General features: G+C 36.8%; 1 protein-coding gene and 2 long non-coding RNA genes across 5 annotated transcripts; all 3 read right to left on the minus strand.

Moving 5' to 3' along the window:
- Window positions 1–1462: 1462 nt before the first annotated feature.
- LOC127956131 (uncharacterized) lies at window positions 1463–5065 on the minus strand. The gene is made up of 2 exons (XR_008153497.1): window positions 4943–5065; window positions 1463–2015 (listed from the first exon to the last, which is right to left on the minus strand). It is a non-coding gene; the product is annotated as an uncharacterized LOC127956131 (long non-coding RNA).
- A 1514-nt stretch (window positions 5066–6579) lies between these two features.
- Window positions 6580–12284, minus strand: LOC127956094 (uncharacterized). Of its 2 annotated transcripts, XR_008153455.1 has the most exons (5): window positions 12208–12284; window positions 10602–10763; window positions 8309–9250; window positions 8132–8169; window positions 6580–7238 (listed from the first exon to the last, which is right to left on the minus strand). It is a non-coding gene; the product is annotated as an uncharacterized LOC127956094 (long non-coding RNA). The 2 variants fall into 2 exon arrangements; XR_008153454.1 differs by having other exon boundaries at window positions 8132–9250.
- Window positions 12285–16123: 3839 nt separating this feature from the next.
- Window positions 16124–19852, minus strand: LOC127956082 (uncharacterized). 2 transcript variants are annotated; one of them, XR_008153436.1, is made up of 3 exons: window positions 19306–19852; window positions 17273–18080; window positions 16124–17140 (listed from the first exon to the last, which is right to left on the minus strand). XR_008153436.1 is itself a non-coding variant. In XM_052553861.1 (2 exons), exons 1-2 carry the CDS (start codon window positions 17293–17295, stop codon window positions 16537–16539), a joined length of 627 nt encoding a protein of 208 aa, XP_052409821.1. In that variant the 5' UTR covers window positions 17296–17567; the 3' UTR covers window positions 16124–16536. The 2 variants fall into 2 exon arrangements, 1 of the variants encoding a protein (XP_052409821.1); XM_052553861.1 differs by lacking the exon at window positions 19306–19852 and having other exon boundaries at window positions 17273–17567.
- Window positions 19853–21261: the final 1409 nt, after the last annotated feature.

A 21261-nucleotide genomic window follows, 5' to 3' on the forward strand; every position in this document is an offset into this window, starting at 1 on the left:
TCATGCAATCATGCATGAAGTTGCAAAACATGAAAAATGGTGGATGCCGGCAGGTTTGGAAGTAGTACCATGCTTTGCTCTTCTGCACTGCATTCACCCCTTCAGCATCTGGTGACTGAATCTTTATACAAAATCCGTCAAATCAATAAAGAAAAGTCATTAGTCAAATTCTAATATATATTAGTGTTTTATAACTGTAAGCTAGTTTGATTTATTAAATTACACTGAACACATTTCTGACAGTAAACGGGTCTAACCTTTTAACTTAACATTCACATTCCCTACACTGTTATTTAGCCTAGCCTACCTGGTCTAGGTGCTGGGTAAGTCCCTAGTAACCCCTCAAAAAATGGTCAATGGCCCTGAAGAGGTGAGAAACCCACCTGGTGCCTCCGATCCTGTATATCTACAAAGTGGACCTCCACCTTGCCTCGGTTGCACAAGCGTGTATACAGCATTTCCTGTTCCATCACGGCAGTCAGTAGACCCGTCAGACATAATGGAGAGGAATTTGGCTGTGCTCTCTTTTTTACCTGGATATGGCATTTGGATGATTCATGGTCTTTTATGGCTTCCAGTTTTAGATTTTTAGTCCCAACAATGAAACTATTAGTTTTGGCATCTTCTAAAGCTTGTTGACGACATACTGAGCAGAACATTGTCAGACTTGTCTCGACGTAAACTAACCAATCGCGGGACTCCCCGTTGTCCGCTTTTCTCCATCGTTCTTAAAAAAAAAAAAAAGTTTTTTGATCTTCGCCTCTTTGTCCACTGGGTCCTTCTGAGATGTTTTCTCTGCAGACCTCTTAACGCCTGCAATGTAACGCCACATTTTTTTTTTTTTGAAGGTGTGCCTCCTCTAAAAGAGTCCACCGTTCGGGTAAAACAGTATGCTATTTTTATTTACCCGCCACGGTGGCCGGTAGGTGAAGCGAGTTTACCCGCATTTGGCTGCTGGCAGGTGCTAATTTCCATCCCTGCTGTCCACCAACGTTTACTATTCAACCTGACAGAACTGGAGCAGATCTTAAAGGAGGAATGGCAGGGGATCCCTTAACCCAGGTGTGAAAAACTTTTCATCTTTCCCAAAAAGACTCATGGCTGTATTAGATCAAAAGGGTGCTTCTACTAAACACTGAGCAAAGGGTCTGAATACTTATGACCATGTGATACTTCAGTTTTTCTTTTCAAATAAATGTGCAAAAATGTCAACAATTCTGTGTTTTCTGTCAATATATGGGGTGTTGTGTGTACATTAGAGGAAAATGGCTGCAAATAAAATTTAAGGGGGTCTGAATACTCCCACTGTTCAACAAAGTTTTACTTTATGTACAAAATAGTTATCTTGTGTGGCTTCTTACCAGTGTGAATGTTCATATGTTTTTTAAGGTTTCCTTTTTGAGTGAAACACTTTCCACACTGATGGCAGGTGAAAGGGCTTTCGCCAGTATGAATTCTCATGTGGACATCAAGGTTATTTTTATATGTAAAACATTTTCCACATTGAGTACATGTGTAAGGTTTCTCTTCACTGTGAACTCTCATGTGGCTTTTATGGTTTGATTTTCGAATGAATTTCTTACCACATGTTTTGCATGTGTAAGGTTTCTCTCCAGAGTGGATTCTCATGTGCACATCAAAGTTTTGTTTATGTGCAAAGCTCCTTTCACATTGAGAACATGTGAAAGGCTTCTCTCCAGTGTGAGTTCTCATGTGGTTTTTAAGGCTTGATTTTCGACTGAAGCTTGTTCCACACAGTTTACATGTTTAAGGCTTTTCTCCAGTGTGAGTTCTCATGTGGGATTTAAGGTTTCCAAATCTTTTTAAACTCTTTCCACACTGTTGGCAGGTGAGATAACTTCCATCTGCTGTCTTATGTGCTCTTTTTTGTGTCTTTTCAGTCTGTGAGCAGCTAAATGATTTTTCTCCAGTTTTGAAATATTGATGCTTTTCATTCTGATATTCATCATCCTTTTCATTGAATTCTTGACACTCCCTTTTTGGTGACATCAAGTCTAAAGCAAAAAATTTAAAAAAAGACAAATGCAAGTTAAAACCAGTTTTAAATGGCTCAAAGCAACAAACATCAAAACCAACATGTATACTAGATCGTATATGCTCTAAGCTACTAAAAGAGGTGTTTCTTCAGGACATGCATAAAAAAAATAAAAAAAAATAAATAAAAAACAGGCAATTATCAAACCTCAAACAAGAAGATTTTATTATAGCCCAATCTCAAATCTGCCATTTACACTGAACTAAATTATAAATGCAACACTTTAGTCTTTGCCTGCATTTTTCATGAGCTGAACTCAAATATCTAAGACTTTTTCTATGTACAAAAAAGGCCTATTTCTCTAAAATATTGTTCACAATTCTGCCCAAATCTGTGTTAGTGAGCACTTTTCCTTTGCAGAAATAATCCATCCACCACAGAGGTGTAGCATATCAAGATGCTGATTAGCATATCAAGACACAATTATTGGCTTAGGCTGGCTACAATAAGGCCCCATTTACACTGCATGGTTCAAGTGACCCGATTTCGGATATAAATCACACATACGTGCATTTGCTTGTGCCATGTAAGCAGACAAATCGGATGTTCCCCAGTAAATGCGAGTCGTACGTCATTAAAAAAGTGACGTCAACTCAGGTGGACACCACCAACTGAGATCACATGACTTATTATAAGAGTGATGGAGGACGAAGGATACACACAGTTGAGCAATGCCGAGGTTTCATGTCTTTTAAGTCTTTGGGGCGAAGAGACAGTGCAGGCAAAAATGCAGGGTTATTACAGAAATAAATCTGTGTTTGAAGACATTTCACGAGATATGGGGAGGCACGGTTTTAAGCGCTCGTGGCTACAGTGCCAACGTAAGATAAAAACCAGTCTGCACCAAAAACCAGTCAGTATCTGGTGAGACCACCATTTGACTCAAGCAGTGCACCACATCTCCTTCTAATTGAGTTGATCAGGTTGTTGATTGTGGCCGGTGGGATGTTGGTCCAATTCTCTTCAATGGCAGTGTGAAGTTGCTGGATATCGGCAGGAACTGTAACACACTGTCATATATGCCGATCCAGAGCATCCCAAACATGCTCAATGGGGGACATGTCCGGTGAGTGCTGGCCGTGCAAGAACTGGGATGTTTTCAGCTTCCAGTGATTGTGTAGAGATCCTTGCAACATGGGGCCGTGCATTATCATGCTGCAACATGAGGTGATAGTCGTGGATGAATGACACAATGGGCCTCAGGATCTCGTCAAAGTGTCTTTGTGCATTCAAAATGTCATCAATAAAATGCACCAAATTGTTCATAACATACACCTGCCCATACCATAACTCCACTTGATCCACACTGTTAATATCAGCAAACCGATCACCAACACAATGCCATACACACGGTCTGCCATCTGCCCTGTACAGTGAAAACTGTCAGGTATGATGTTGAACTGCAGTCAGGTCGAGAACCTGATGAGGATGATGAGCATGCAGATGAGCTTTCCTGAGACGGTTTATGACAGTTTGTGCAGAAATTCTTTGGTTATGCAAACCAATTGCTGAAGCAGCTGTCCGGGTGGCTGGTCTCAGATGATGGTAGAGAAATAAACATTCAATTCACAGGCAACAGCTCTGGTGGACATCCCTGCAGTCAGCATGCCAATTACACGCTCCCTCAAAAGACATCTGTGCCATTGTGCTGTGTGATAAAACTGCACATTTTAGAGTGGCCTTTTATTATTTACACCTGTGCAATAATCATGTTGTCTAATCAGCATCTTGATGTGCCACACCTGTGAAGTGGATGGATTATCTCGGCAAAGGAGAAGTGCTCACTAACACAGCTTTAGACAGATTTGTGAACAATATTTGAAATAAATAGGCCATTTGTTTATATGGAAAAAGTCTTAGATCTTTGAGTTCCGCTCATGAAAAATGAGGGCAAAAACTAAAGTGTTCTGTTTATAATTTTGTTGTGCTTTTTTTTTTTAAATCCTTTCAGGATTTAAGCCCCATCATTATACAGAAAGTGTGAATAAATACACGCTTCATAAAAGTAAGGAGTGCCACGGGGCTCAGTACTGGGTCCTCTGCTTTTTTCCTTGTGTGTGAATCCCCTGAAGGACGTTGTTTCACTTTTCCGCAATTAATACACTTTAATTTCCTCACATCCTGGCAAAGCTTCTTATCCCTTCTTAAGCAGAGTCAGTTTGGGTCCATCCACTCCTATGATCATGTAGAGAGGAAGTAGAGTTCCACCTTCATATCAAAGAGCTGCAGGATTATCCAGACCAATTAAAAGTTTACTTCAGGATGTCAGTGGCTCAGTTTGATGTTTTGCTAGTGATACTGGAGCAACATATTAAAAAGAAGACCACCAATTTCCGTGAACCAATTGATCCTGAAGAGAGACTGGCAGTATTTCTAAGGTATGGACCCGGGCGTGCACACACACATATTTACAGGTACTTGGTGCGCTATAAATATAGCTGTGATATAATAATATTTGTAGTATTTTTGATACAATAATATTTGTATATATAATTCTAGGTATCTGAGCACTGGCGATTCATTCACCACCATTGCCAGCAGTTTTAGTTGGACACGAAAGTTTCGGAGGCAGTGTGCAAATGTGATTGACATAACATGAGGTCCAATTTATTTTTTGATGTGCGAAGATGTTGCATGCAAATTTCGGCCTTAACACAAAATATTTGTTGAGGAACTGCTTAGTGTTTTTCCTAATGATAACAAACGGCAACTTGAAAGTAGGATCCTCTCAGGTTTACTAGAAGGCAGCTTTATTATTTGTCTAGTCATGTGATCTCAATGAAACCTCAATATACAACATTCTTCAAAAATATAATTCTTTTCTGTAGAGCTGGACATTTTAATACGGGTCAAATGACCGAGAAGCTTTGAGAAAAGAAAACCAACCTGTTTGTTCCTCAGTATCTTCATGCTTGACTCTGAATGTTCCTTCAGTATCCATATCTTCTCTCTCCTCTTTAATAAACATCATCGTTCTAACAGTGTGTCAAGAGGACTTAAATTGCCTGAAGAAAAAAAAAAAGAAAATCCAGCAGGTCAAAATTAGAGCCACATATTAGGAAAGAAACACATAATAAATTCATGATTTAGATTTGGTCCTTAAGTTCCATTTAAGAGATTTCACTGTTGCTTTATCGTTTGATGTTAGTTTATCATCACATTTGTGTTTGTTGTTCTCGTTATTTTGAGCAGCAGCTTCATCGAGCAGGGATCGAGAGCTTTGAATCACTGAGTCATTTTGTATCAATTATAAAAAATAAATTGCATCAATTTCTCTCATCACTACGGAAGCCCTGAACCGCATGGTAAAAAAAAAAAAAAGGAAACTTATCTCGTTATTTCGAGTTATTAAGTCGTTATTTCGACATAATAACTCGTTATTTCGACTTATTAAGTCGTTATTTCGAGTTATTAACTCGTTATTTCGACTTAAGTCGTTATTTCGACTTATTAAGTCGTTATTTCGAGTTATTAAGTCGTTATTTCGACTTATTAAGTCGTTATTTCGAGTTATTAAGTCGTTATTTCGACTTATTAAGTCGTTATTTCGACATAATAACTCGTTATTTCGACTTAAGTCGTTATTTCGAGTTATTAAGTCGTTATTTTGACTTATTAAGTCGTTATTTTGACTTATTAAGTCGTTATTTCGACTTATGTCGTTATTTCGACTTATTAAGTCGTTATTTCGACATAATAACTCGTTATTTCGACTTATTAAGTCGTTATTTCGACTTATTATGTCGTTATTTCGACTTATTAAGTCGTTATTTCGACATAATAACTCGTTATTTCGACTTATTAAGTCGTTATTTCGACTTATTATGTCGTTATTTTGACTTATTAAGTCGTTATTTCGACTTATTATGTCGTTATTTCGACATAAGTCTCATTATGTTAAGGCTTGTGTTAAGTTCAGTATGAGCCACTAGAGGGCAGAATAAGACCGCGAATCAAAGAACGCATTGTAGTTATGTTGACCTACGGTTAAGCACTTTTACAGGTGGGTGCTCCAAAATCCCAGAAGTTTATCATTGGAAATTGCATTCATCCCAGGCATATGCATTAATTTCAGGCTAACATATATTGAAATTTATGTAGCCCATAAATGCAATATTACCGTAAAAGTTTGCCATAAATACACTAGGTATAGGCGTTTATTCTATGTAGTTTTCATAACACTGGATATTCTACTAATTCATACTTTTCTAATACATTGCCTAATGGGCAATTAACTTATTTAATAAGTACATATTTTGTGCTAATTGCTAGTATTGCTCTTTCAGCCAATTTAATTACCCAGCCGGCATTTCAACGCTGAAACAACGTCAGGTACCATGGTTCAATCAACGTTGAAATCGCGACGCTGTTTCACCATCTTACCTTCATAAATACACAACTGTATGTTCAGTTAGAGCCTAGTTTGCATTTAGATCAACACTGTACATTATAAAGGCTAAAAATCAAAGGACTGGCAGCAATGGCTTTACGATCAACTTCAATAAACTACCACATGCTCAAAATTGTAAAAGTAAAAGTTTTATTTAGGAAACATACTGTATAAAACAGATGGAAATAATCCCAAACTTTATTTTGCAGAGTATGCATGGATGTATTGTTAAAAACCTGTAGAAGAACAATCCAAATACAATAATATTTAAAGGTTTTTGTCAAATAATTTGGCATATTTTTGCATATAAATGCTTATTTTGTGCGGCACTTGCAAGAGAAACCCTTGTACCTTTATGAATGAAAGCTGATCTTTTATTTTGGTGGAAAACTAGGTTCTGTAAAAAACATGTTTTAGTAATGTGTCTCATCACAAGAGATGTGTACATTTGTGGTGTGAAAATGTATTGCACAGTTTGAGAAGGGAACCTTCAACCAGGGATGCTGTAAGGGGAGGGAAGATTAGGACAATTCCAAAGGCCCAACGTTAGAGGGGGCACCCCGAGGGAGGGGGGGGCATTTCTAACGGGAACCCCCCCCCACACCATCTTTTTTTAGTGTGGGGAACAGAGAATGTGATTTCTACTGAAGGGGACTCTAAAATGTTAGAACCAACAGCCTTGTGGATATAGTGTAGTTGTGCTTTAGGTGATCCTTGAAAATGTCCCAGCTCTAGGTCCTTTCTGACGCCGTCCCCTCCACTCTCTCCCACTTGTGCGCTTTCTGTACTGTCCTGTATAAAAAAACACAAAAACACCAAAAATAAATCCTCATAAAATATCAACTTTGATATTGTGAAATAGATTTAACTGAAAGCAAAATAAATCACACAATATTTTCACTTTACAGTTCAGTAACAGTGGGGCTGTAAACAAAGTGCACAACACTATTCATTAAACACTTATTTAATGTATTCAGATGAAAGTTTAAAATATTAACAAATTATTCACACGTAGTGTTTTCAGAGCCCACAGTTACAGTTTTAATCAGAATCCTAACTATACAGTATTTAGTAAAACAAGTAAAATCAAATTAATTATATTTTTATTAAACTAAGTAAAATCAAAACCTATCACAAAAGGTCAATGAATCTCTCCCAGAAGTGACAGTGCAATGTAGCAGTTCAAAAATTAGGCAGTTTTATTCCTAATAAGAATATTTATTGTTGTCAGCCACTTTAACACTGTAAATACACAGTTCGAACATTAACACTGCACTGTGCTTACATACCGGTAAATGAAAATATACATTTTAAATTAAAATGTGTTATAACAAGTTACATAAATGTACTGTACTTACATGTAAAAAAACAAAAAAACAAAAACCTTACTCAAAGATTCAATTAAAATGTATTAACATTAATTATTATTTAATTTAGTGATTCCCCTGCATAACCATTAGAGGGATCCTGAAACTTTGAGAACCACTGCTTTAAACAATCCTAATTCATTTTTAAATTTATTTTCATTAATTCATTTAAATTAAACCAACACCTGCAATTATATGTTTCAGAAAACACTTTGAGACTTTTATAAGTATAAAACATATAACACACCTAATGCATGGGATTCATATCAGGAAAATGTGGGAAAAAATCTCTAAAAGACAGACATTAACACAACTTACCAGCAACACAACATCAGATGAGCATCTAACTTGAGCATCTGTGATAAAGCAATACAAAAATACACACACAGGTATTTATCTTCTGCAGGATACATGTCCTTGTTACCCATTTGTAAACTCTGCCAACGTAACGATATACTTTATTTTCAAAAGATAATAAAGATAGGATTTTATTACCTCATTTTGCCAGTATGTTTGCAGAACCGGCAGAACACATCTGACCCTTCAGAATTCTTGTTCACATTACAGTTTTTGTTCTCCATTGACATGTCATGCTTCCGTACAACATCAGATGTTCAACTACACTGATATTTCACGGTAAAAAAAAGCTCCTTGACTGCTGCTTAATTTTTTTTTTTTTTGAACCCTTGGAAAGAACCAGCAAACACTTAAATATCAGGTATGGTTTACTTGTTTTAATGACTCTTTAAACTAACTTAATTCAATTATGGACAGTGGTTCCATCCAATTAGTTCTAGTTACTTTAAATGTTTTCTATTTAAAGTTACTCCCTTCAACAAAGCATTTTTGATTTATTTGTCTTGTAATGAGTCAAAAGACAAGATGTCACAAATGATCAAAGTGTATAAAGCAATAAATAATTATACACAGTTGAATACAGTTGAAACCACATTACAAAATTACACAAAATAGCAGAAATATCAAACTACTGTCATTTTCTAATTGGCATTCATGGGTAACCAATCAAACCTTATTCCAGGAACAGGAACTGGCTCCAGAAATAACTTCTTCAGTACTCCAAATGTGTACCTGAGTTCAGGAGGGTTGCTCAAGTTCAGTCCATATATCAGTCCCAGCAACATGGTTTTGCATAGTATAAACTGCTAAGGTCCTGAAGAACTTTATCTTCCAACACTTTAACATCTGCTGGGCTGTCTTCAATGATGCACCTTTATATAGATTCCCACGAGTCTTCTGGATCACCTCCTGATTGCTGGCAACGCCTGTATCCTAGAAGTATTTAAAAGGATGGAGTACTCAAATTTTTGTGTATTAACTTTTACAAAGCATTTATTAACCTTGAAAAAAATAAAAATAAAACTCACCATATAGTCCATACTGCTAGGGTCTTCATTTGGATACTTCAATTTCATTAGTCTGAAGATGCAAACAATGAAATTTAGCCTTTCATTTTTTTCTAAAATTACAAATTAAAAAAAAAAAGTCAGTCATTCATCTATTTCCTTATGGAAAAACAGGCAAGCAGTCAAGATGGTATTCTAACAAACATTACAGTGGAAAATATAGTACTGGGTCAGATCAGCACAGAAAGCCACTGTCCTGCAGAGTTTAGCAATATTCCCAATTAAAGGGATAGTTTACCCAAAAATGAAAATTCGATTATTAACTGCTCAACCTTCATGTTGTTCTAAACCCGCAAGATCTTCGGTTATCTTCAGAACACAAATTAATATTTTTTTTTTAATATATCCGAGAGCTTTCTGACCCTGCACGGTGAGCAACACAACTGGAATGTTCCCAGACCCAGAGTCGTAGTAAGAACATCAGTAAAACAGTCCATGTGACATCAGTGGTTCAACCGTAATTTTACAAAGCTACAAGAATACTTTTTTGTGCAAAGAAAACAAAAAATAGTGACTTTATTCAACAATTCTTCTCCAAATTACATCTTCCGCCATTATCAAGAGCACATAAATAATGCATGCGTGTGGTGCTGCTGACATAAAACACTTTATTTACACTTTATTTACATTTATAAAACACTTTGTTTACATGCAGAGGAAAGAAATGTTCATGCCTCTTGATGCTCTCCATAATGGCGGAATATGTGATTTGGTGGAGAAGAATTGTTGAATAAAGTTGCTATTTTTGTTTTCTTTGCACAAATAAGTATTCTCATAGCTTCATAAAATTGCGGATGAACCACTGATGTCACATGGACTATTTTACTGATGTCCTTACTACATCTCTGGGTCTGGGAACATTTCAGTTGCATTGCAGCCTTTATGGAGGCTCAGAAAGCTCTCGCATTTTCATAAAAATATCATAATTTGCATTCTGAAGAGGAATGATGGTCTTACGGGTTTGAAATGACATGAGTGTGAGTAATTAATGATATGTTTATTTTTGGGTTTGTCTAGCCATTTAAACACACCTGAACCAGCTAATCAAGGTTTTTGGGAATTTTAAAACAAAAACAAAGTCTTACTAGAAGTTCCAGGCAGGTGTGTTAGAGCTAAACTCCACAGAACACTGGCTCTCCAAGAGCAGGTTTGGACACCCCTGCCTTATATATGGTTTATGGGAGGCTAATGCATTCGTCATCGGTCAGTTTATAGTAATACCACATATTTTGTATTTAATGTATTAATAAACCTAATTTTATTATATCTGTCTTTTTTGGTTAATTTCCATAACCCTAAAACTCAGTGGCCAGTGAGAGAATAATGTTTTAATACAAGGTTTGGTTGAGAGCAGTTGTTCTTACCTGTGTAGTGGGCACCGAGGGGGTTTAATTATGTCCAAGGACTCTTCTTCAGTATGCAAACATCTTCATAAGTTTTGCAGTGTGGAAAACTTAAAACTTGGCAAAGATTGTTGATTCTAATGGGCCTATGGTAATTATGTATGTCTCAAATTCTGCACAAATCTGTAAACACATGAAGTGCAATTTGTTACAAAAAAAAAAAAAAGTTTAACAGCAAAAACCAATTCAATGATCAAAATATTAAATGATTTATTTGTGTTAGTGATGAATAGTGTCATGTTTACCATTCCAAAAGGGTGGACCTGATTACATATCTGGAGCATTTGTATAATGTGAACAGCTCAGAGTAGTGTCCGGTGTAAAGTCGTTGTATGACCACACCGCCATGTTCATAAAACTTCCACTGTGCTGAGCCAGGGGTCTCCAAACTCGGTCGACATTTGATGGTTACATTTATTGATTATTCAGCTTTTGCAATTCATTAAAATATACATATTATAACAAATAAAGGTAATTACTTCTGCTTTTGAAAGTCATTATGTATTACTATTATACAATTAATTTATAGAAATAGATTTATTTGGCACATAAAATGAGATAAGAGAGAAACTCATATTTGCCATTTGATTAGCTATATAAGTAGCTGAATGACGAATCATTCTGTCTATTAACATCTCTTTTTGTAAGCCAAATGTACAATAAAAGTAAAGGTAAGTGATAGGACGTTTTATTTTTGGATAAACATTTTATTAATAAATACAATCTCTCTTAAAATACCTTATTGGGTTATGATAATCAAAACAGTCCTGAGCTAGATTAAACCAAACTTTAATGATTTTTTCCCCCACATTTATAAAATGATTTTATCATTAGCTAGCTCCACACTGGAGAGCTGCTTTATAACAGAAAATCAAGTTATAATTCTACTGACACTGACTCTGTATTTTCATGTTTAATACTGTAAAGCTATCTGTAGCATAAAGGACTGTTGTATAAAGAAACGTGACTGGACTTTTCTTTACTGGAGTGCCGAACCTCAGAGTGGCGCTGTAATCAAATGTGTTCTTAAGTGCTGCTTTTACATCGCGGTCAGTTTTTGTTGTGTTTATGTAGTTATTGAGAGGAAGGCGCGCAGTATATATTTACATATTCATCCAAACGCCGCTCAGCAGCTTCAGGTTCTCAGGTTAACCAACTGAAGCGCTGTCTTCTTCTTTTGAATTGCATCAGGAGAGCTGAATTACAGTCTTGCGCTACAGCGCCACACTAGGTAACCCGCATTATTGCAGGCTCTCACATAAGGTCATACGAGATCAAACCACGTTACTCAACAAAAACATTTGTCGACAATTTGTTTTATTGTCGACGTTGTCGATAATGTCGACTAATTGTTTCAGCCCTAGTAAGTTATATATATACACTAAAGTCAATACGTTACAGAGAGTCATGCGGTTTCACATCTCCCAACCGCTCAAAATCATCTATTAACTTCGCAATAAACCGATAACACAATACTAGACTGCAAAACAAAAGCATCACAAAACAGAAAATCTAACAAAAATCAAAGACTTCTACTTAACACAAGGAAAACTTTAGATTTTCTTACCTGACTGGTACTTCGTGTTCTGATTGACGCCATTGCAGCTCCTCCGCGCCGTCATCATCAAATGCGTTAGAAATCGTCACATCCGTTTTTTTTGATTGACGAAATGAAGTTAGTTTAACGATTGATAATTAAGTAAAATGGAAAATTAAACAGTTTAAGTTGATTAAGCACAATACAATGGTGTTTTGACGGAAAACGAAATATATTTGTGTTGTTTTATAAAAAAAAATATCTGTGTACAACGAAACAGTGCCACAAAACCATTTTTTTTAGTGCATGTTACTCCTCTCCTCATCAGGTTACACTGGCTACCAGTAGCCGCTCGCATCAAATTCAAGGTACTGATGCTTGCCTACAAGACGACCACTGGTACGGCGCCAACATACCTAGGCTCATTAGTTCAATCTTATGTGCCCTCCAGAAGTTTGCGCTCTGCAAGTGAACGATGCCTTGTGTTGCCATCCCAAAGAGGTTCAAATCACTCTCACGGACTTTTTCCTGGACTGCGCCCAGCTGGCGGAATGACCTCCCGATCTCAATTCGAACAGCTGAGTCTTTACTCATTTTCAAAAGACATCTAAAGACTCATCTTTTTCGCCAGCACTTGACCAACTAATACTAGCTCTTAACTTTTCTTTTCTTTTCTTTTCTTTTCATTAAAAAAAATAAACAGGTATGTGTACTGCGCTATACTAACTAGACTTGTCATGGCACTTGTATACTCTTGTTGTTCTCTTGTTGGTCTGATTGCTTCTATTGTTCTCATTTGTACGTTGCTTTGAATAAAAGCGTCTGCTAAATTATTAAATGTAAATGTACCGCGCAGCTTTGAGGTTGTGTAAGTTTTGGCATGCAAATTAATAAAGTTAAGAATGGCAATTTGGCAGTTCAATTAAGTATGTATATAGAATTTTTGTAATTTGTAATTTTTGTAAAGTACAAAAATGAAAATGTGCAAATGTGGGATCATAAAGAAATGAAATGTTTTTTTTTTTTATTATTATTATTACAATCGGTTTTACTACAAATAGCATGCTTAAACTATGGTGAGTGTAGCAAAATGTTTTAACTGCAGGCCTAATAACCTTTTTTGTTGCTGTTGTTGTTGCAAAACTATGCCTAATTTTCAAAAATTCCTTGCAAACAGCTTTTTCCCTTCTATTTTATAATAAAAAACAGTGGAAATATATTTATAATACTAGAAAGCATTCATTGTTGGAAAAGAGAATTTAAGTCTGTGGAAGTGGCGCTGCGACGTGCCGCTGCCAGAGAGCGCCAGCCAATCGCCTAATCCTTCTTATGGTAGCACTTACGATATTTAATTGTTGATGGCCTCTTGTACTTTATGACCTTTATTGGCCCGATCAGAAACTCCCTATTCTATCATCTTGGCTTGCACTGCATTCTTGCAATAGCCGTTCATATCACTAAATTACGTCGGGCAAATTTATAGGGCAAACATTTGAGGTCCTATCTATGTAGGTCTAGAGAAGTCGTGGAGGTAAAGAGATTGTTAACCTGTTATGGATATAAATCGGATTGTAGGTTTTTATTTCTATTTGGGTTTGCAGTACCAAGAGATTCTCGAAGTTCTTAGCCATCAGCATGGCATAATAATGTGTCTTAGAACCCTCCAAACCATACTGAGGAAGAATAGGCTTTGCCGTAGGAAGGACTTTACTGACGTGTTAGATGTTGCTTACTTTCTAAATCAACAGCTTGAAACATCTGGTCAGATGGTTGGCTATAGGATGATGCACCTGAAGTGCATTCAAGAGGGACTTGTTGTGAAAAGGGAAACGGTCAGATTGCTCTTAAGTGTTTTAGATCCAGTTGGAGTGGCACACAGGCGAGCGCGAAAACTGCAAAGGAGGAGATACCACAACCCAGGGCCAAATTTCATGTGGCATCTCGATTCCTATGATAAATTAAAACCATATGGCCTCTGCATAAATGGATGTGTCGACGGGTTTTCACGGCATCTGATGTGGTTGAAAGTCTCTTTTACAAATAGCGACCCAAAGGTGATTGCATCGTACTACATTGAAACCGTGAAAGAAAGGCGAGGATGCCCTCAAAGGATCCGTGCTGATCGTGGAACAGAGAACGTCGCTGTTGAACAGATGCAGATGTTCCTTCGACGTGCTGCTACAGATGACTTCGCCTACCACCGCAGTTTCATATACGGTTCGAGTAATCACAACCAAAGGATTGAAAGCATGTGGAGTATACTGCGCAGGGAAAATGTCCAGTTTTGGATGAATTTTTTTCAAATTCTAAAAGAAGAAGGCCACTTTACTGGGGATTTCCTTGATCGATCACTTGTGCAGTTTTGCTTCATGACGATTCTGCAGGTAAGTTAAAGGCACAAGAAGGTGACATTTCAGCACTTGACAAACGGATAGCGACTCCTAAGTAGCACTTAAAACACAGCTACGTGCGATTGCTTTAAGTGCACTTTTGGGAAACGCACGTGAAACAATAACGAACGATCGTAAAATTAGCCTACTCGTAGAAAACGCTCTTAAGCGCTAAGATCAATCGTTATCGGGAAATCTGGCCCTGGTAGCCTAGATAAAAGCCAATAAATTAAATGTCAAATTTAATTTTAACTTTGACGTAAATACAAATAATGATGTGAGAAAGATAAATAAAAGGATTTCAAGTGTAATTTTATAACTTTGCCATTGATAAAAATTGTTATTGTCAATTAGACTGACTGTCACATCTTTGCGTGGCAGGGGGAGCAAGAAGGGATACATTTACAGGAAACCAGCAATAAATATTTTTTTCTACGTATTAGATTGTGTTTTACTAAAGTCTATACATACCCCAACCCTAAACCTACACTTACATTAATGCAAATACATTAAATATAGTTGTTTATCATGAGAAAAAGGACGCGATATTGCTGTGCGCATGCGCAGTTAACCCTGGTAGGAAAATCTGACGGGTAACGTTAGGATAAAATGTCAGGACACCGGCACCGTTATATGCGCCTGCCACAGTTCCCGTCACGGGTGTATGCGCCTACTTCGCGACCTTTTATGTAAGGTGTTTTTAAACGTATTGCCTGTAGCCAGCGGGAGCCAGAACACACGCACAATAGGTCAATATTCACCAAGCTCTTTTCACCAGCCTTACAGCTACCAGACGCTATCTTTAAGTGACAGATTTTGCGGTAGCTCCCCCTGCCACGCAAAGATTTTACTCCCTCTCCAATTTAGGTTATAGCCTTGCATTTGGAACTTAAAACACTTCGTTTTTTGTGTAGTCTATAACAAGTATCTTTATGAAGTATATTTTATAACTAGATTTGTCTCTGTTCTTTTCTTAGGGGGAGCTCGACGATTTTGCTCAGATGTGGAATGCACACTGCATCCGAACACAACGTAATATTACTGCGCCGCATGGACGACCTGCCGTAATGTATATGGCTCCTCATCTTTACGGGTCAGTAGATCATATCTTTCGGTGTGACCCAGCTGATGTTCAAAACTGCCAAGAGGAGTGTGTTACACCGACGCATCCCTGTGACGACACAGTTTTTGAACTTTGTTGTCTTATAATGGATGAACTTCATCTCAGTGCCCCAAAGGATGCAGAGAGTGCCAGAACCCTGTACATTAGGCTTAGGCAAGAGATACTACGTGTGTTGTGATTTGTCTTTACAATTTATTTGGAAGGAAAGACATGTAGTGTAATCTGGTAAATTAATAAATTGCGTAATTTTTATAGAATTTTAAGTTGTATTTGAGTAGGAGCCTGTGATTTCAATTCTAAGGTTATGTAGCCATAATTTACAACACTTGGACATGGTATTGTAAATTGTAGATTTTAAATCACTTTTGTTTTAAAGTCTTTACTTATAGATCTGTCAATGTATAATGCATACGTTATAATAAAATAAAAGAGCTTCAAAGACAGCCTATTTATTTACCAAGAGGTACTGACATAAGGTCATATAACACAAGATGAAATAGTATTGCAGGTAGGCCATCTGTATTCCTGGTTCAAATAAATTCTAAAACTGCCTTATAAGAACACAACTGGTACATATTAAAACACTAGTGGGATTGTAACATGAACTTCTGGGACTCATATTTAGGTAACACTGAAATGTCTAAGGCCAACAAAAAGAAATGTTTGACAATGTATGGTTTTCAAAACAGAAATGTCTTATTAGACCCATGATGTCTTTAAGTTTGTCCCATACAACACAAATGAACACAATATATAAGCCTTTACCACTGCCATACCTGGAGAACATTTTCAAAATGTAGTTTAGCTGGACATGCACATAATTTACCTTACAAGCTATTGTAAGCTTTACAACAGATCCATTTTCAAGTAGTTGGCATCTAAGACACTCCCAAACTCTCTTCGAAATTCAGAGTAGGTACTGTAAGTGCAGGGTATCTGCAACAGTGGACCACATGTATGTGCCACTGGACACCTTTGTAAACCTCTGACATCTGTAAACTCAACATCAATGTGTGAAACACAAATAACATCAGCCCCAGTGGTAAAGCGCAGAAATTTACGCAGTTTATCTTTGTCAAGTGATCGAATGAACAGCTTTAAAAACTGCATTGTTTTGCTGTGAGAAGGTTGTTTCTCATTGGGTTTAAGCAACGCAATAATGCCTTTTGGTGTTGGAATTTTGGATTCATAAAGTGCTAAAACTGCAGACACAGTTGGAAGCAGACTTTTTAAAGTACACTGAGCACTAGCAGCCATCATTTTAAGAGCATACATTGGCTCCTGTATTAGTTGTTTGTGCGCAGTCTGTATGATGGTGTCCTTTATGGCATCTCCATCAGGTACAGCGTGCCCACCCATTCTGGAAAGTATGTCGAGTAGGTCATCCATGTCATACTCTCTTCCTTCCAGCACAGAGCTGATGATGTCTTTCTCAAATGGCGTGACAAACCTTGAATAAAACAATGTATAAAACAGATCAATTACACTGCATAGTGGTAAATATCTGTCATACTATTCAATGGCTCATTTAGCATGCAGCACCATTCAATTGTACATTTGGCAACAATACTACAGTACATACCTCAGAAAAGATTCAATCAGCATGTCTGGTGTCACTTTGTTCTCCCCATGAAGGAGACAGACTGCAAAGGCCAAAGACAGCTTCACTGGAAAGAATCCATGATCCTGGTACCCTTTTAGTAGAATTCTACCTACTGCCTCCCATTCTTCTTTTCCATACTCAGGCTGAAGTGCTGGGACACAGTCAGTTTCCCCATCTGCACAATTCAGGAAAAAAGCTTCCCAAAATCCTGAATATGCATCCCGGGCAACACCAGATGCATCAATGCCACATTCATCAACAAAGAGAACTGACAGTCTGGAACATACAGCCCTCCTACAGTGATATCATGGGGCATTTCACACTCTTGAAAATCATATATTTTGAAAGAGAAACTGACTTGAGGACCTTTCTTTGACTGCCCCCGAGGAAAAAAAAACTCCTTTCCCAGCTCGATGAGGTCATCATAACCAGCAGTTTTCGGAACAGACAGCTTTCTTGTCCCACCACCACATTTTGTTCGAACTTGTTTTCCATTGTGTATCCATCCAAGTTCAATCCGTCTTGTGTCTTTGTAAGCATTTTTGTTTCCAATCATTGACTTTCTTGTGCTCCCACATTCCTCCTTTTCACCGGCATCCTCTGAGAAGTTTGAGGCATGTCCAAGCTTCATTTTCTTCCTTAGTTTTTCTACAAGACTTAGTTTTCTAGATTGCTTAACGTGGTTGCCATTGTCACAGTAATGCCTTAATGCAACCCTATCACCAAGGGCTGGCAGGAATCTCTCCAATGTGTTGTCATCCATTGTTATTACTGTTGAGTGGTCAATCTATGAACATATACATGCATACGTTTAGGGATACATAAAGGCTGCAGTTTCACCCATCATGAGCAAAATGATTGACAATTAAAAAAGTTACAACCTTCTGATAATGTTCTATTAGTGATATTTTATTTGATTCCTCTTGTAATTAGGGATGTAACGACGCACCCGGAACCGTTTGAAAATCGAATGAAATATGTGACGATTCAAGTCGGTCGAGATGCAAAATGAATTGCGATACATTTGGGGGCAGGGTTTATATGAATGTATAGCTGAGAGGAACTGACTATGTTCAGAAAAGTTTAGATGGTATTTTCTTTTTATCTTACATTTTTTTTAAAGTCGTGTTTATAAGGAAGCGGTGCTGCTTTGTTTATAGTGGTAACCAAGTGTTGTATTGCCACTGTTGTATAAGCACCACATACTGTCATAAAGTGAATTGGCGCTCTCATCCAGCCCGTCGGCTGTTATTAAGTTTTATGTAGCATAATTTCACAAAGCTAAAGTGGGAACATACTGTTTTAGCCTCAGATGTTAAAAATTATACAATCTAATTTAAATCAAAAGTTGTCATGCTGCATGTGTGCAGCATCTTTGTTGAGAAATGCAGTTGTGGCCTCTAATTTTAAATGGCTAAGGTTACAGATAGTTCAGCCTGTAATTGAGCAAATAAACATCGTGTTCATGTACTCAAATGATAAGATTTATTTTATTTGTATTATTCATTTATATCGGATTTTTTTAAAATCTCAATTTAGTTTTGTTAGAAAGAAATATGCAGCATTTTGTCTGCCCTGTCGGAAAAAAAACAGCATATGCTTGTCATGAACTGGTTTAAGCTGGTCATGTGCAGGAGCTAGTTGCTTAGGACCTATTTGCTTAGTTCATGACCAGCTAAGAACCAGTTTAAGCCAGCTCAAATGCTTCAAAACAGACCTAACCAGCATATGGTGGTTTTTCACAGGATAAGAAGTAATAAAAAGACACTTTCTCATTCATAATTTATTTCAATTTGTTTTAAAAAAAATCGTGAAAAAATCGCATCATGAAACCAGTATCGTGAATCATCGTGAGTTGGGTGAATCTTTACATCCCTAACGTTATTTGTAATGTCCTGTTTTACTAAAATGAATTACCATAATTACCAAAATAAGTTATTCGTGTCAAATTGAATATATGCGGTAAGTGCATTCAAAATAATGAACATGTTTAATATGTATGTTTAAATCACCTTTTGCTCAATCATGCGATTTAACGTGTCCTCTGGCACTCCACGATTGCGAAGGAAGTTATACAGTTCATCCTCCTCCGCCATGACTGTGATGATCTTCTTCTGCGTTTGTACCTTTCTGTTGTGTTACGTTAAAATGTGGCCGATGTAAAAATGTCCTATGGCCAAAAAACTCTTCTATCTATTCTGCAATAGGTTTCATAATAGTTTACTCTCATCACGGACAGCAACAACAACAATAACAGATAAAATAATAATAAAAATAGCCACAGTAGTGGAACCTGTAGTAGTGGTAGGTTAACGCAGTGCAAGCCAAGTTGATTGAAAAAGAGTTTCTGATCGAGCCAATAAAGGTCAAACACATGAAGCAAAATAGGCCATCGAACAAAAATTAATAGGCGATAATATGATTGTTTGAAGTTAACAAATAAACCAAATCTAACAGATAAAAAGGTGACTGAAAGAGCAATACTGGCAATTAGCACAAAACCTCTGAGAAATTGGAGCACCCACCTGTAAAAGTGCTTAACCGTAGGTCAACATAACTACAATGCGTAATAAGTCGAAATAACGACTTAAGTCAAAATAACGACTTAACTCGAAATAACGACTTAATAAGTCGAAATAACGAGTTATTATGTCGAAATAACGACTTAATAACTCGAAATAACGACTTAATAACTCGAAATAACGAGTTATGTCGAAATAACGACTTAAGTCGAAATAACGACTTAATAACTCGAAATAACGACTTAATAAGTCGAAATAACGACTTAAGTCGAAATAACGACTTAATAAGTCGAAATAACGAGTTATTATGTCGAAATAACGACTTAATAAGTCGAAATAACGAGTTATTATGTCGAAATAACGACATAATAAGTCGAAATAACGACTTAATAAGTCAAAATAACGACTTAACTCGAAATAACGACTTAATAAGTCGAAATAACGAGTTATTATGTCGAAATAACGACTTAATAACTCGAAATAACGACTTAATAACTCGAAATAACGAGTTATGTCGAAATAACGACTTAATAAGTCGAAATAACGACTTAATAACTCGAAATAACGACTTAATAAGTCGAAATAACGACTTAAGTCGAAATAACGAGTTATTATGTCGAAATAACGACTTAACTCGAAATAACGACTTAATAAGTCGAAATAACGAGTTATTATGTCGAAATAACGACTTAACTCGAAATAACGAGATAAGTTTCCTTTTTTTTTTTTTTCACCATGCGGTTCAGGGCTTCCGTACATCACGATAAACCGATGAATAAAAAAGGAAGCGAAGTGAGACGCAGCTTTTACTCTCAGTGTTACCTAAAGTATTACAATACTAAATTCAATCAACATTAAGTCACTTTACACCTCTTGTAAAAACTACAAAACTGCTTGAACAGTTTTAAATGCTTAAAAACACAAACCTCTCTTCAGCCGAATCATAACAGATGCTGGAGCGCAGCACAGCCTTATGATGTCACACCACCGAGCCAAAATAAAAGTCTGGTTCAAAATCACAGAAAATAGAAAGTCACAGTAATTCACAATTCGGTTCTTTGTGAAATACATAATTAAACGCAATAAAAAACATTAAAAAATATGTTACAATTATACTTGAAGTATAAATGTAATCCATTCAATACCAAAAATAGAGTATTTGAATTATTTTTAAGGTAATCAATTGTAGGGCCTTTACAGAGACAGCTGTTGAACTCCACAGAAAGCTCTGCAGGTTTCCTTAATAAACATTGCATTTTTAATTTGTGTTGATTTATTTTCCAGGGCATCTGGAGCTGTAGATCCTCTAGAAGAGGATGGTATGGGTGAAGGTGAAGAGAGAAGACAGTACCAGTGAGAGATGAGGAAGAACAGCTTCATGTTATATAATCTGACAGCATCTTACAAACACAATGGATTCAAACCAATCAGATTCTGTGTCTCACA

The sequence above is a fragment of the Carassius gibelio genome, chromosome B4, assembly GCF_023724105.1.
Source record: "Carassius gibelio isolate Cgi1373 ecotype wild population from Czech Republic chromosome B4, carGib1.2-hapl.c, whole genome shotgun sequence".
NCBI classification, from domain to species: Eukaryota; Metazoa; Chordata; class Actinopteri; order Cypriniformes; family Cyprinidae; genus Carassius; species Carassius gibelio.